Source organism: Daldinia childiae (genome assembly GCF_008694065.1).
Source record: "Daldinia childiae strain JS-1345 chromosome Unknown Scaffold7, whole genome shotgun sequence".
NCBI lineage: Eukaryota > Fungi > Ascomycota > Sordariomycetes > Xylariales > Hypoxylaceae > Daldinia > Daldinia childiae.
Window position 1 is genome coordinate 443,940 of NW_022984648.1, and position 13,502 is coordinate 457,441.

The 13,502-nt window shown below is 45.3% G+C and overlaps 2 protein-coding genes across 2 annotated transcripts; one reads left to right on the plus strand and one right to left on the minus strand.

Moving 5' to 3' along the window:
- Window positions 1-3,970: 3,970 nt before the first annotated feature.
- On the plus strand, window positions 3,971-8,438 carry GL218_06411 (putative phospholipid-transporting ATPase DNF3; the record flags this gene model as incomplete). The annotated part of the gene is made up of 3 exons (XM_033583122.1): window positions 3,971-7,872; window positions 7,932-8,349; window positions 8,406-8,438. The coding sequence occupies 3 exons, from the start codon at window positions 3,971-3,973 to the stop codon at window positions 8,436-8,438; spliced, it is 4,353 nt and encodes a 1,450-aa protein (XP_033433521.1).
- A 3,847-nt stretch (window positions 8,439-12,285) lies between these two features.
- On the minus strand, window positions 12,286-13,137 carry GL218_06412 (uncharacterized protein; the record flags this gene model as incomplete). Its single annotated transcript, XM_033583123.1, has 4 exons — window positions 12,286-12,560; window positions 12,617-12,807; window positions 12,856-12,911; window positions 12,961-13,137. The coding sequence occupies 4 exons, from the start codon at window positions 13,135-13,137 to the stop codon at window positions 12,286-12,288; spliced, it is 699 nt and encodes a 232-aa protein (XP_033433524.1).
- Window positions 13,138-13,502: the final 365 nt, after the last annotated feature.

Here is a 13,502-nt window from a genome sequence, read left to right on the forward strand (position 1 = left end):
GTCTGCGGCGAAAGCCCTGACGTCGTCCGATCTCGACTATGCTTTGTCAGGATGGATTACTTGACTAGCCCTTGTAACTCGATGAAGATGAAGAGATTCCCTGTTTGCTGTATTTCCTTGTCACGACTTTACGGCGAGGGCTATAATACATCGGAATATAGATAACGTGAATTTAACTGCATTTTAAAGTGACCCAAGTGTTTTGCTGACAGTGATGGACTACCGATTTTGATATTGAGATGTGCATTGTAATCGAATTCCTGAGGACGTCGAATGAGTCAGCTGAGCTGTGTTCTATCGTAAGAGGGTCTACCCCTTGACTAGCTCCTGTCCTATTTGAGGCTCTCGCTATCTTCGTGCTCCACAGCGTGCTTTTATTGTTCATATGTTTATTGTGTTGAATGCCTTTTATTAAACATTCTCTATTTCCCGCCGTCTATTATCTTGACGTCTGAAGGTATCGTGATTCTCTCTTTAGTATTGCAACTATATTGGTCTTCCAACCCCGTATCTTTGGTGGTTTAGGGTTAAGCCGTTATATAGAAGCTCACTAAACATCCTCTCTTATAGCAAACTGAATTATATTCACTAGAACCAGAGCAGAATTACATCTGCCTAGATGCCTTGCTATCAGGTATGTATAGGCTTTGTTTTAAGATATTTAGTATTCGGGGTGATAGTGATAAGTTCTAGGCGTGGAACAATATGAATCTAATGTGTCAGTTACTTGGATTTTAGACTTGTCTATAATAGTGCTATCTAGTTCACTTAGCTAGATTCTATTCGGAGGTGACCTACATGATCGGTAACTATATCCGATAAAGTCGTTAGGATAATAAATTAGAGGTAGCTTCGAAATACCCTATATCCGTATGGCATCCGGTTAATCGGCTTCACATTAATCTCACAATCAGTAATTGAGAACGAGTATATAATAGCCACTCGTTAGGGAACTACTTGGGGTTAACGACGGGCCTTTGCTATACTTATGGTTTATGCTTGCTGTTTAACACCTTGTGACATAGTTGAGTTATCGTGTAGTTATATTGTGGCATCTTCAAGCCTGTTATGAATAAGCTACGCTTTATAGTAGCTAGCCTTGATGGTTGTTGTATAAGAGTGAATACCTCTATCATGGCTTGAAGGCCCGTTTTCCGAACATTCGAGTGATTAGACTACAAGGTTCTTGCCTGATGTCAGCAATACGGCTTTTGAGCTTCCATAATTGTGATCAAACCACACGATAGATTACTTGGCTGCCTATAGCATATGTAGACTACGCGCAATCCACAATTCTTAGAAAACACGCGGGATTTATTGTACTCCATGCACGCACCTGCTTCGTACTCGCGTTTGCAGTGTATTGTACAAACTTTCTCTACGGTCTCGAGCTTTGGAGCACTATTAGAAAGTAAAGGTTTCACGACGGCTTCAGGTGAGATCTTAATCGATCCAGCTTGTGCGTCTCTAGTTGATATGAGGTAAGACCAGTCGCTAGGTTTGACCGCATGTTATTAGCTCAACAATAACATCTTATACGGCCGTAGATGAATAACCTTTTGAGGATCATAATAGCCTAACAACACATGATAAATTACTCCAACGGGAAACGATGGATTACTGTGCCGTAAGCAGTCTTTGGCCTCTTAGGAGATGATGTCATTAGGATTGGATTTTATATAAATAGAATTACTGGAATTACTGGAATAGGTATTACCGCAAGTTTGAGTACTTTGGGTAACGGTGATGATAGGAATATGTATATGAAAAAAAGTGCTTATATGTAAACGTGTTCATTTGTATGTTTGTTGTCTTGAGGTTCGCGATTGGATGATGCTTTTCCGCGTATATAGAACACAGCCTCTTATGAAAGAGTACGACATGTTTGAGAGCTGTCACAAAATACCTGCATCTCTAGGTTTACACTAATAATTACCTTAAGCTTTTTGAACAGGGATATATAATCTTTTGCTTAATAATGTCATGCCTGTAGTTTAAAGACAATACGAAGTGGGACGCTTCTGTCTTAATCAAGTCCGAATCGGATTGGGTTTTCGGACTGGATTTGGAGTCGATAACAGTAACACCGTTGTACAGCCGTCTATCCGTGCATCAATACATCGTGGCGCGGTGAATTGCGTGCCCCGCGTACGTATTATACATATATGAGGGGTAGATGTCGTGTATTCTGGTTAAGTTGGTTATCTCTATTGGTAATTGTGTCGTACTATCTTATAGAAGCTTTCAAATATGTTGAAGAGTAAATGGCTTAGAGCTACATAATACGTGTAGGCTCTCATTCATTGGTGTGTTTGATGATCATCCATGGTCGTCATCATGGTGTCTTAAAAGGTTGTTGGGTGGCGCAGTTATTCTGATGCTCGTTTCGCTTATACTATGCTTATACTATGTAGCATTCTGATTTACACAACTGGCCATTATCACCTCGATAGATGATCTTCTAGGCCTTCAACGTATGTATATCGTAAATGTCAAACTCATGTAATAAATTCCAAGGTCTATGTATGGTTAAATATCTTAAGAGGTAGCGGCCGTTAAGATAGGTATTCACGTACGTATCAACTACCCTAGGTACAATGCGTTGTTGCAGAGCGGGGTATCCTAGTCTTTATGGTGTTTACAAGGATTAAATAACCCCGGGTTAATCCTCAAGGGGAAAAGCTTAGCAGGACCGGGTTAAGCTAGATACGCTGGGTTGGGGCTTTGCTCTGACAGCTCCATCGTCCATCTTCCATCGTCCACAATTACACCTTTCAAGTTTTAATTTTACGACATGTCTTTAGCTTCTATAATGTAAGCATATAAGTGAAGTCGCACAATATCATCCAATAATAATCTCCATCTAGGAGGAGCGCAAAGAGGCACCAAATAAACACTTCAAGGGCGCTAGGGGATTTGTGTTTCTCTTCGTTAATGCGTTGGTCGCCCTTCTCCCGTTCGGTATCGGAGCCGGGAGCTACGGATTACACCATTGAAGTTACGTAGTACCTATGTAGGTAACCAGGATGACCAGGGTGGCTTTGTCGGTTCGTGGCTTCGTGTATTCGAGGCTTCGAGGATTCGTTATACTTTGCGGCTATGCTCTGGGCACTTCAACAACTGAAAGTGCGATTCTGTTGATCCAGGTATAGTAAGAAAAGTATTGATAGGTACGGTACCTTATGGAGGTAACGAGCGTATGACACATCTCGCTTTGTTTTTTTTTTTCCTGTTTTAGTCTCGCCGTTCCCCCCCTCTTCCCCCTTCCCCATTTTCGACTGTCCTACCGAACCGAACTATAGAACTGCTGGGTTGCAGTCATCTGTGATGAAGTACTCGTTAGCTTTCTTCGTATTTTATACCACCAACCTACATCTGTACGATCGCCCAAACAACCCTCCCCCCCATTACTTTATCTAGTCATAGTACCGACCTTCTTTTTTCCTTTTTTATCTGCGGCGACTAGACGCTCGCCTACCTTTTGAGTTTCCATTTTGCCTATTCCTATGAAATCTACGACAGAACTGGTTGGGCATTTGTATATAGCCGCCCAATCATAACCTGTCGATGAGTCCACGATCCGAGAGGCTAAGTTTTAGTTGGCTCTATTGCTGTGGAACGGACCCCCGCCGTTAAACATCACCTGAATTGTACCTGGCAGGTCTGGGCATCTAGGCGCGCCTTAGCCCGTGGCTCGGATTATATGATATGACCCGACTAGATCATGTCGAACTATGATGAACCCCCCGAGGATGCCGAAACGCCGCGGCAGCGTTACTTTCCTCTACGTCCCAGTATTAGGTCTGAAACCCCTAGGGCCCTTGACGAACGACAAGCTCTTAGCAGCTGGCGACCGGAACGAACGAATACCGATAACTCGGCGAATCGCGTACGATTTTCTACCGACATCCCCCAAGAGGAAGATCACCGTGGAATAGATGCCTCTATTTCCACTCCCTCTAATCTACCAATGGATCCCAACGGCTCTTCTGAGGCCCATGCCTCCTCGTCGAGCTCGGCCGGAACCCGAGAGGAAGGACGGCATGTGGACTATGCTCTTGATACCCCGGAAGAAAGAGAGGGACGGAAGGATGTGAAAGATAGTGGTAGGAGGAGTCAGGATAGCGAAGACAGTACCGCTTCGCTGAATCACTATGGCGCTTGGATCAATAGGCAACGAGAAAGAGCGCGGGGACCGCGAGCTAGGTTTGAAGCATTCTTTAATGATCGCTATCAAAAATGGATTATTGAAGGACTTCTGCGTCAGAAGCCTCTCCCGAAGAGCCGCGATGGTCGTCATATACCCATCAGCGGCGGTGCCGTCCGTAAGGTGCCGCTGATTGACGAACGGCGTAGTAACCACTACGTCTCGAATTTCATACGCTCTAGTCGATACACCAAGTGGTCTTTCATGCCGAAACAGCTATACTTCCAGTTTAGTAAATTGGCAAATTTTTACTTCTTGGTTATTGCTATACTGCAGTTGATACCGGGTTTGAGCACGACGGGTTCGTTCACTACTCTCATACCCTTACTCGTTTTCGTCTCTATTAGTATGGCGAAAGAAGGTTATGATGATTATAGAAGGTACGTATTGGACAAGACGGAGAATCTAGCCCCCGCGTGGGTTCTCGATCCTGATGGTACGGTCGAAAAGACGTCGAGTAAGAACTGGTTGGTAGGCTTGACCAAGAAAAACCGTAGTAAGGAGCGGGAAGAGGAAGAGGGAATGGCAGAGCTGCAAGATATGAGCGGGAATCGGGAGGAATCTCCGTGGGCGACCATCCAATGGCAAAATATTCGAGTGGGAGACATTGTTCGGCTGCGGAGAGACGATAGCGTACCTGCGGATATTGTTATCCTTCACGCGACCGGTCATAACGGAGTGGCATATATTGAAACGATGGCCCTTGACGGCGAGACAAATCTCAAGAGCAAGCAGGCCTCTTCTTTGCTTGCTAAGCATTGCGACACGATTGAAAAGTTAAAGAATTGTGAAGCTAAGATCGTATCTGAGGATCCTAATGCCGATCTGTATAAATTTGAAGGCCGTGCTACTCTCAACGGCGAGACTCGTCCGCTCACCATGAACGATGTCGTATATCGAGGATCGATTCTGCGGAATACTGACGAGTTGATCGGCTTGGTTATAAACACGGGCGAGGAATGCAAAATACGTATGAATGCGAATAAAGACGTTCGCGCAAAAGCTCCCAAGATGCAAAGTTTACTTAATAAGATCGTTTTTCTTCTTGTTTTGGTTGTCTTGGTTCTTACTATTGGCTGCATGGCTGGCTATTATGGGTGGCGGAATGACTACGAGATACATGCTCCGTATCTTCATGGTGCTGGCGTACCATTTGAGCAAATATGGTTCGGTTTCATTATTGCCTTCAATACCCTCATCCCATTATCCCTGTATGTAAGTCTCGAGATCATCAAGGTCGGGCAATTTTTTCTGCTAGGTGATGTGGAGATGTACGATCCCGAAACCGATACGCCTATGGTTGTCAATACGACCACCATCTTAGAAAACCTGGGCCAGGTCAACTATATCTTCTCCGACAAAACTGGGACTCTGACAGAGAACAAGATGCGATTTCGGAAGCTCAGCGTTGCAGGGACGGCTTGGTTACATGACATGGATATCAAGCGAGATCAGCTAGCATACGAGGCAAAGATATCCAAGATGAATATTAAGAATCCAAACCGGCGTATCAACGGAGAACCAGAGACGAATGCGATACCCGATAGAGATGAACGTATCGAGACTCCGCTGATTAATAACCAGGATCAGTCTTCTTGGGCATCAAAAACTCTGTCGGGACATTCTCCGCCTATACCCAAGACGGAAGCCTTGATCGAGTATATTCGACGAAACCCGAATACGACCTTTTCAAAAAAGGCCCGGCATTTTCTCCTCTGCGTGGCACTATGTCATACTTGCTTGCCGGAAGTCAAAGAGGACGGTGAAATAGCTTTCCAAGCTGCGTCCCCTGACGAACTCGCTTTGGTACAGGCTGCTCGCGATCTAGGTTACCTCCTCATTGATCGACCAACGCAGTCTATCAAGCTCCAGCATCAAAGCCCCGAAGGAGAGCTTCTCACCGAGACGTACGAGGTACTGGACGTGATCGAGTTCAGCAGTAAACGGAAGCGAATGTCAATCATCATACGCATGCCTGATAACAAAATCTGCGTATTTTGTAAGGGCGCCGATAATGTCATCATCGCCCTTTTGCGAAATGCGCTCCTAGCTAAACAGAAAGCCTCCACTGTGGAACGAAGAGCTAGCAAACGGAAAAGCGTAGAAGTTGAGAGGGCTATGAGTCGTCTAAGCGGGACGTATAGTCCTAGGAATAGTCTAAGCTTAAATAAGCGTAGTAGTGTCTTTCGAAAAGGCAGTCGACGTAAATCCGTCGAAGCGAATCGCCGCTCGGCCGTTTCGGATGACCTCGACACTTGGCTGACGAGGCGTGAGACGTTGGATTTAGAGGATGCACCAATATACGATATGGATGCTGGTACTCCCCGACAGTCTATAGCTCTCTCTCCCGTATTAGTTACGGGAGATAGCGAGGTTTACGATGGAGTTGTGGACGAGGTTATAGCCGCCGACGACGGTGCTATCTTTGAGAGGTGCTTCCAGCACATTGGCGAATTTGCTTCAGAAGGCTTGAGAACCCTCCTTTTTGCTTATCGTTACATCAGTGACGAGGAGTACGAGGAGTGGAAGGGTAACTATAGAGCCGCTACTACGAGCCTGGTGAATAGGCAATCACGCATCGAGAAAGCGGCCGAACTTATCGAGAATGATTTCAGTCTTGCCGGTGCTTCTGCCATCGAAGACAAACTCCAACAGGGAGTTCCTGAGACAATTGAAAAGCTTCGTAGGGCAAATATCAAGGTTTGGATGTTGACTGGGGACAAACGCGAAACGGCAATCAATATTGCGCATTCGGCAAGGTTGGCTAAGCCCTTTTCTGAAATCTACATCCTCGAGGCCTCCACGGACGAGCCGGAAGAGTCGAAAGTGTTGAGTAAATTGAAGCAGAAGATTAAGTCCATCTTGGTCGATGTCACTCGTGGTACGATAGCTCATTCCGTCTTGGTCGTCGACGGACACACCTTAGGTGAGATTGAAAAGGGCGAAACTTTGAAAATAATGTTTTACGATCTCGCCGTTCGTATGGATTCTGTCATCTGCTGCCGAGCTTCACCGTCTCAAAAAGCAGGGTTGGTACGATGCATCCGGGAAACGGTACCATCCTCTTTGACATTAGCCATCGGTGACGGATCAAACGATATTGCCATGATCCAAGAATCCCACGTAGGAATAGGCATATCTGGCCGCGAAGGTCTCCAGGCCGCCCGCGTTGCTGATTATTCTATCGCTCAATTCAGATTCCTTCAACGACTTCTTCTCGTCCACGGCCGATGGATGTACTTGCGCACTGCAAAATACATACTTGCAACGTTCTGGAAAGAGCTGGTATTTTACATCATTCAAGCCCAGTATCAACGTTGGAACGGCTATACGGGTACGTCGATCTACGAGTCGTGGAGTTTAACTGTGTTTAACGCACTCTTTACATCTCTACCTGTCATCCTGCTCGGTATGTTCGAGAAAGATCTCAAGGCGGAGACCTTACTCGCTATCCCCGAGCTCTATTCGTTTGGTCAGCGGAGCGAGGCGTTCAACCTCAAGAAGTATGTGATGTGGATGTTTACGGGCGCGGTAGACACGGTCGTCATCTATATGATGGTCTGGGGCTACTTCAAAGATATTCTGTTCACGGAGGGTAATTCGCTCTTCCCTCTCGGACAGCTAGCATTTACCATTGCCGTGGTATTAATCAATATCAAGATTCTGTAAGTTGTTAAGTACTCAGCTGATTTACTCTCTTTTTTTCTAACGAATTGCAATTTAGGATATTGGAATGCCATCACAAAACGGTAATCACATTCGTCGGATTTGCCCTTTCAATCATAGGTTGGTTTCTCTGGAATTTACTTATTGGAGCAATTCATCCAGTGGAATTTGGTCCGTACGTTGTGCGCGGCTCTTTTGTGAACGAGTTCGGGAATAAGCTGGGTTGGTGGGCGGCAGCCGGTGCTACGATAGCTGCCGTAGTTGCGTTCGAACTTGGCCTTACGGCTTTTCAACGAATATACTACCCGCGAGACCAAGATATCTGGCAAGAGATCGAGCGCCAGGGGGGAGTTTCGGAAGTGTTGAAAGAACACGCGGCTGAGGAGGGTCGCGTAGCCTCTCCTTTGGGAGATCCGGAAGGCCAAATCAGTAACAATGATGCCGATTTCGAGCAGGGGCGGCCTCTAAGCCCTATTGTAAGCGAAGGTGCATCGAACAGGAATAGATTTTACGACTTATTTACGTCGTCCAGCTCAGCGCAGCGAAGTCGAAGACCCCCGGGTAGCGTTGGTGCGTATGGGTCGGCGATTCATAAAGGGAAACGAGTACAGACGGCATGATTAGAAAGGATTAGTTGAAAGCGTTTTTTTTTGTTGTTAAGAGATTAGCGGACGAGTCCTATAAGGTTGTTTTCTTGGATTGGGCCAGCCGGCGTTTAGGCTTGAAAAGGGGAAGTTTCTAGCATCGTAGCATATGGATTGCAATAGGGTCATTGGCCGGAACAAAGCAAGGCGGGTTTTTGGCTTAGACTATAGATACCCCCGGAAGCGATAAGAGAAGAGGTACGTGTATTAAATATACGGAATATTTACTACTGGCTTTTCTTTATCTTGCATGACTTGTAGATTTGCTTTGGTAGGTACAGACCATAACTTGTATGCTGATGACCATTACGAGACAATACCAAGGTGGAAATTGTATAGAGGATTCGGCTTAACGGGGTAGTGAAGAGTGATTGGTCTTTAAACATCTCTATTACTTTACTGGGCATTTCCATGCACGTTGAGGAATTCAATCTTGCGAGCTGAGACAGGCGTGCTCGAACCAATAAGCTGAAAGCGAATACGAGTATAAAATCTACTGTGAATAGAGTGGGACTATCGGATAAGTGGATCGACTAGGGTCTGAATACTTACTAGCCTTTAGATCCTTAGATGTATCGAAGAAACGGAGGGGTCTCCACGATATATGAGTTTGGTTGGGATATATTCTACTCAGTTTTCGGCGGTGTGGAACAGGAAACGGGATCTGTACTTTTGGTGGGATCTTGGTAACTGTTGGTTGAGCTGGGGAATACATGGATCCGAAGATGAATCTTGATGGGAAGCCTGGGATATGAAGCGTCGTTAGTGAATGGCAGAAATAGTATTTGGTGTTTTCATTCTTGTCATAATATAATATTTTGGTCCCCTGTTTTTGCTATGTCCCACTGGGGGTAGCTACATAGCTTATTGAATGTTGCTATTAGGCTCGTCTAGCGATATTTCGCTTTGTAGATGAGGCCTTTTTAGTGACAACAGGGGTTCGTGTCAGGGGTTGCATTACCGGTATCTGTATGTTACAGCCTTTGATACCCATCTAAGCTTTTCAATCCTCCTCTTCTGTTTCAATTAACTTGGATATTCCCTACTTATACTGATGTCTATAAATTTAGTCTTCTTGATATAATACAGCGCATGAAGTACGGGAATGGCAATTCAGAAGACTACAGGGTTTGAGGCCCTTCCTCCAAAGAACTATGGAGCTCGAAGGCCCCGTCAGGATGAGACTACCATACAGAAACCTCATCCACCTACAACAAGCAAGCAACAAAATGAGAAGTTGATACGACTTTTAGAATGGGAGCATCTTCGTAAGTTTTCAGCGCATACAGAATATGAGATTGAAGTTAGGTACGTTACTAACTCGACCATACAGCTCCCTGGAAGCAGTAAGTGACCTGTGTCGGAATCACAGGGGCTAGTGCTTACTTTCCATGAAATCAGGCGCGGTTGTGAGCACCTACGGACTGGATATCGACCGGAGTGTGCTTCGTTATGGTCGTGCCTGCATAGCTGGTTCTATTTACATAATGAGACAGGTCTGGCGGCTGACCTAGTAGAAACTGGTGTCATTGCTGATAGATAGCAGTTAATATTCTCACTCACGTAGTCGGCGCGGTTATTTTCCTTGCTTTACCCCTATACGTCTTTAGGACTGAGATCCCACCACGCTATAAAGTGGCGACTACGGCCGATATCATAGTTTGCAGTATATACTTCCTAGGGGTAGGCGTCTGCTTTACGCTCTCGACTATGTTAGTCTACTCGCGAACAGTATGTGAGGATAAAACACCTAACACGAGTTTAGGTTCCACACTTTCATGTGCCATAGCGAAGCCGCGTACTCCCTTGGTGTCAAGCTGGATTATCAAGGAATCATACTGCTGATATGGGGAGCAAATATAGCTCTTATTTATTATAGCATGCCTTGCGACTGGGGAAGTAAGATCGCCTATTGGACCTTTAACACCATCCTCGCTGGACTATGTTCGTATGCGACGTTCCACCCTTCGATAGGCGGAGCGCAAACGGGACATGCGCGTGCTGTACTCTTTGCTACGTTTGGGTTTTGCGCGGTTGTCGCTCCGAACTTAATCGGGCTATTGAAACACGGGTTCGATGAACAGAGTCGTCGGGTTGGGCTTAATTGGATAGCGGCTACGACTTTGTTTAATGGTACGGGTGTAGTGGTATACGCCGCCAAGGTTAGTAGCAGTTTGCGTTAAGAGGTGATTGATCATTAACAGATATGTAGTTCCCGGAACGATGGTATCCTCGAGTGTTTGATATATTCGGTGCGAGTCACCAGATCATGCATATTATGGCAGTATCGGCAGCCCTTGCATTTGCGAAGGCTATGTTGCAAGCCTTTGATCTTCACCACCAAAACCCCCGAATATGTACGGGGGATGCATCTCATTATCTAACGTAGATCTGCCATGTTACTATATATGATGCTTATGAGGCCAACCTAAAGTCCAACCTCTTGTTCCCGACATCTTGGTGGTCGGCAAGATAGACCAGCTTTTCCTCAGGAGTCATAGCATCCCATTTGCGTTCCCTTACGCGATTCCTCCAGATATAATATACCTTTGCTAGAACATAGAGCACTAAATTCAGACACAAGATACCGATTAATATGCTATTTCCTCTCCTGTATAGTGGTGCGTCATCTGCTCGGTAGATGTTGGAAGAAATGATTACTCCTGCTTGAAGGAACATATTGTATAAGGCGACTCCCAAAGTCCTTGATCGGACAGCATTCGAGTTTCGGGATACCCATCCGACTTGTACTGGATGACCTATAGAGAATGAGTACGTTCTAATACTTGTATTAAGGGGTAGGAGGTAGGGGGAAGGGGGGGGGGGGGGTTATCTACCTAGAGGTGCTGCTAGCAATAATGAAATCATGGCCCATGTTAACCACTTCGACACTGCAGTCGTATCTACGACGCGTAAGTATATTAAGAAAGGTAGACACCAGAACTGGAAGATTGATGCGCATGCTGCAAGTTGTCCCGTGTATTCTGCAAGCGTAGCTAATGCCATCATGTTGAAGACTAAGATATTAGCAGGGGTTCTTTAAAGGGGTTGAGATGGTTCTCCTACTCTTTAAGACTAGGTATGGGATTGATAGGAGATTTGTCTGGAATGTATCGAAGCCGAGACCTCGTAAGGAAAGGCTAAGATATTGTTGCGGCGAGAACGTTGGGATGTTGAAGGTAAGTCCAATGCCGTAGAGTGGCCTAATTCATGTCAGTAATATACTACATCCTGCTGGACATAGCTTCTTACCAGAGGTCAACATCTGTCAAGCTCTTCCATAGTAATTTTGGAGTGATGGGCTGTCGATTATGCATTGTACCTTTGCTTGGGTCGTCTCTAATAATTCGATTTACCATGATGGTCTCCTCGCTGATAGATATCAGTATCCTCTGATCCTTCGCTAGTTAATAAGAGGTAGTGGGTGCCTATTCCATACCGTGGTGTAAACCAGCCATCCTTTCCTCTTGACCAACTTGATGTTTGAGTCGGACCCGGTGGCATCATGACATAAGATAATAATCCAATAGTCCCAGTTATGAGTCCCTTACTACATATTAGTTCGTGTTTTAGATTAGAAGAATTTAATCTCACCTCAATCAAAAAAAGCCATCGCCAGCCCGAACGACCCTCTACGCCCCGCATATGAAGTAACCCAAACGCAATTATAGCAGCGAGGATATCCGCTATGAACATGCCACTCCAAAAGAAGCCCAGACGTATAGTAAGTTCGTGATGTTTGTAAAAGTACGAGAGATAAAGTACGCACTACTCGCCGATGTTCTTTAGTTGAAGTACATAGCTCTCAAACAGGCGGTAACATACCTCCGGGATAAACCCTCCTTGTAGAAGAGCCAATAGAGCGCGGCACGTAAGAAAAGATGCGCGGCCGTTAAGGGCGAACTGAGATGCAGATACAACCGAAAAGAGTACAATTTGGGATGGAACCCATCGATCAGGTCCAAGCCATTTCGCTAGGAGTTGTGCAGGGAATTCTCCAGCTAGAAAGAACAGCGCGTATAGGGTATTTCCCAAGTTGTAGTCTTTCGACATCAGTCCTAGAAATCACTTCAAGCGTATACAGAACAAGGTTACATACCGTTTGTGCTTAGGTTGAGATCATCTAGGAAGTTGTCGGTTAGGGATTGCGCCAGGTTAGCCCTATCTAATTCCATGGCCGTGAACATTATTGCTGTCCAGGTCATAATGCGCCAGTCAATCTTCCGGACGACTTTATTTTCTTCTCTCCAAGTCCATCTTGCTCTCGTATCAAACCGATGTAAGTTTTCCCTATATCTTGTCAACGAGAACTTAGATTTAACTGAAAGGTTCTGTTACCAATCATCACGAGGCTTATACTGAAGTGCCACATCGGGGTTGTCGTAGACGCTCGGCTGTTTTTATTAGTATTTGCGGTCGTTCAAGACTATGTTATATTTATACCTGAGTCGCAACATCGTCGAGGTTATGCTGTTTCGCCTTCTGAAACCATAGCTTTGTGACCTCGGGATTGCCTAGCTGAGGAACTGCTTCTGCTATTCTCTCTTCACTGGGTCCAAGTTCGGCATCGTCGGCTAAGATTGACTTTTCAGATATCTGTACTGGGATAACGGTAGCCATTATAAGTTTGAGGCTCGAAGCTGATAGTCAGAAGCTCTCGATGTAAGACCGATATCTGAGTACATGGATATAGGAATTTTGATTAAGAACTACCCCGGATTCATATGTACCCCAATACTACGTTACCGCTCAGCCAACTTAACTCGGAGATACATCAGAAACTCCATTACCCATTCTGGAGCCGAGGCTGTGCCGCCTTGAGAGCCGATAAAAGAGTTAAGTTGTTCAATATCGACTATCGAGTATTGACAGCATTACCCAACGCATCTGACTTTCAGACCTTAGTAGAAAGTGAGATGGCCGCCCTGTTACCCATAGCAAGCAACTATTCATCAATATAGCAGTATATCGCACGCTGTCAGCAT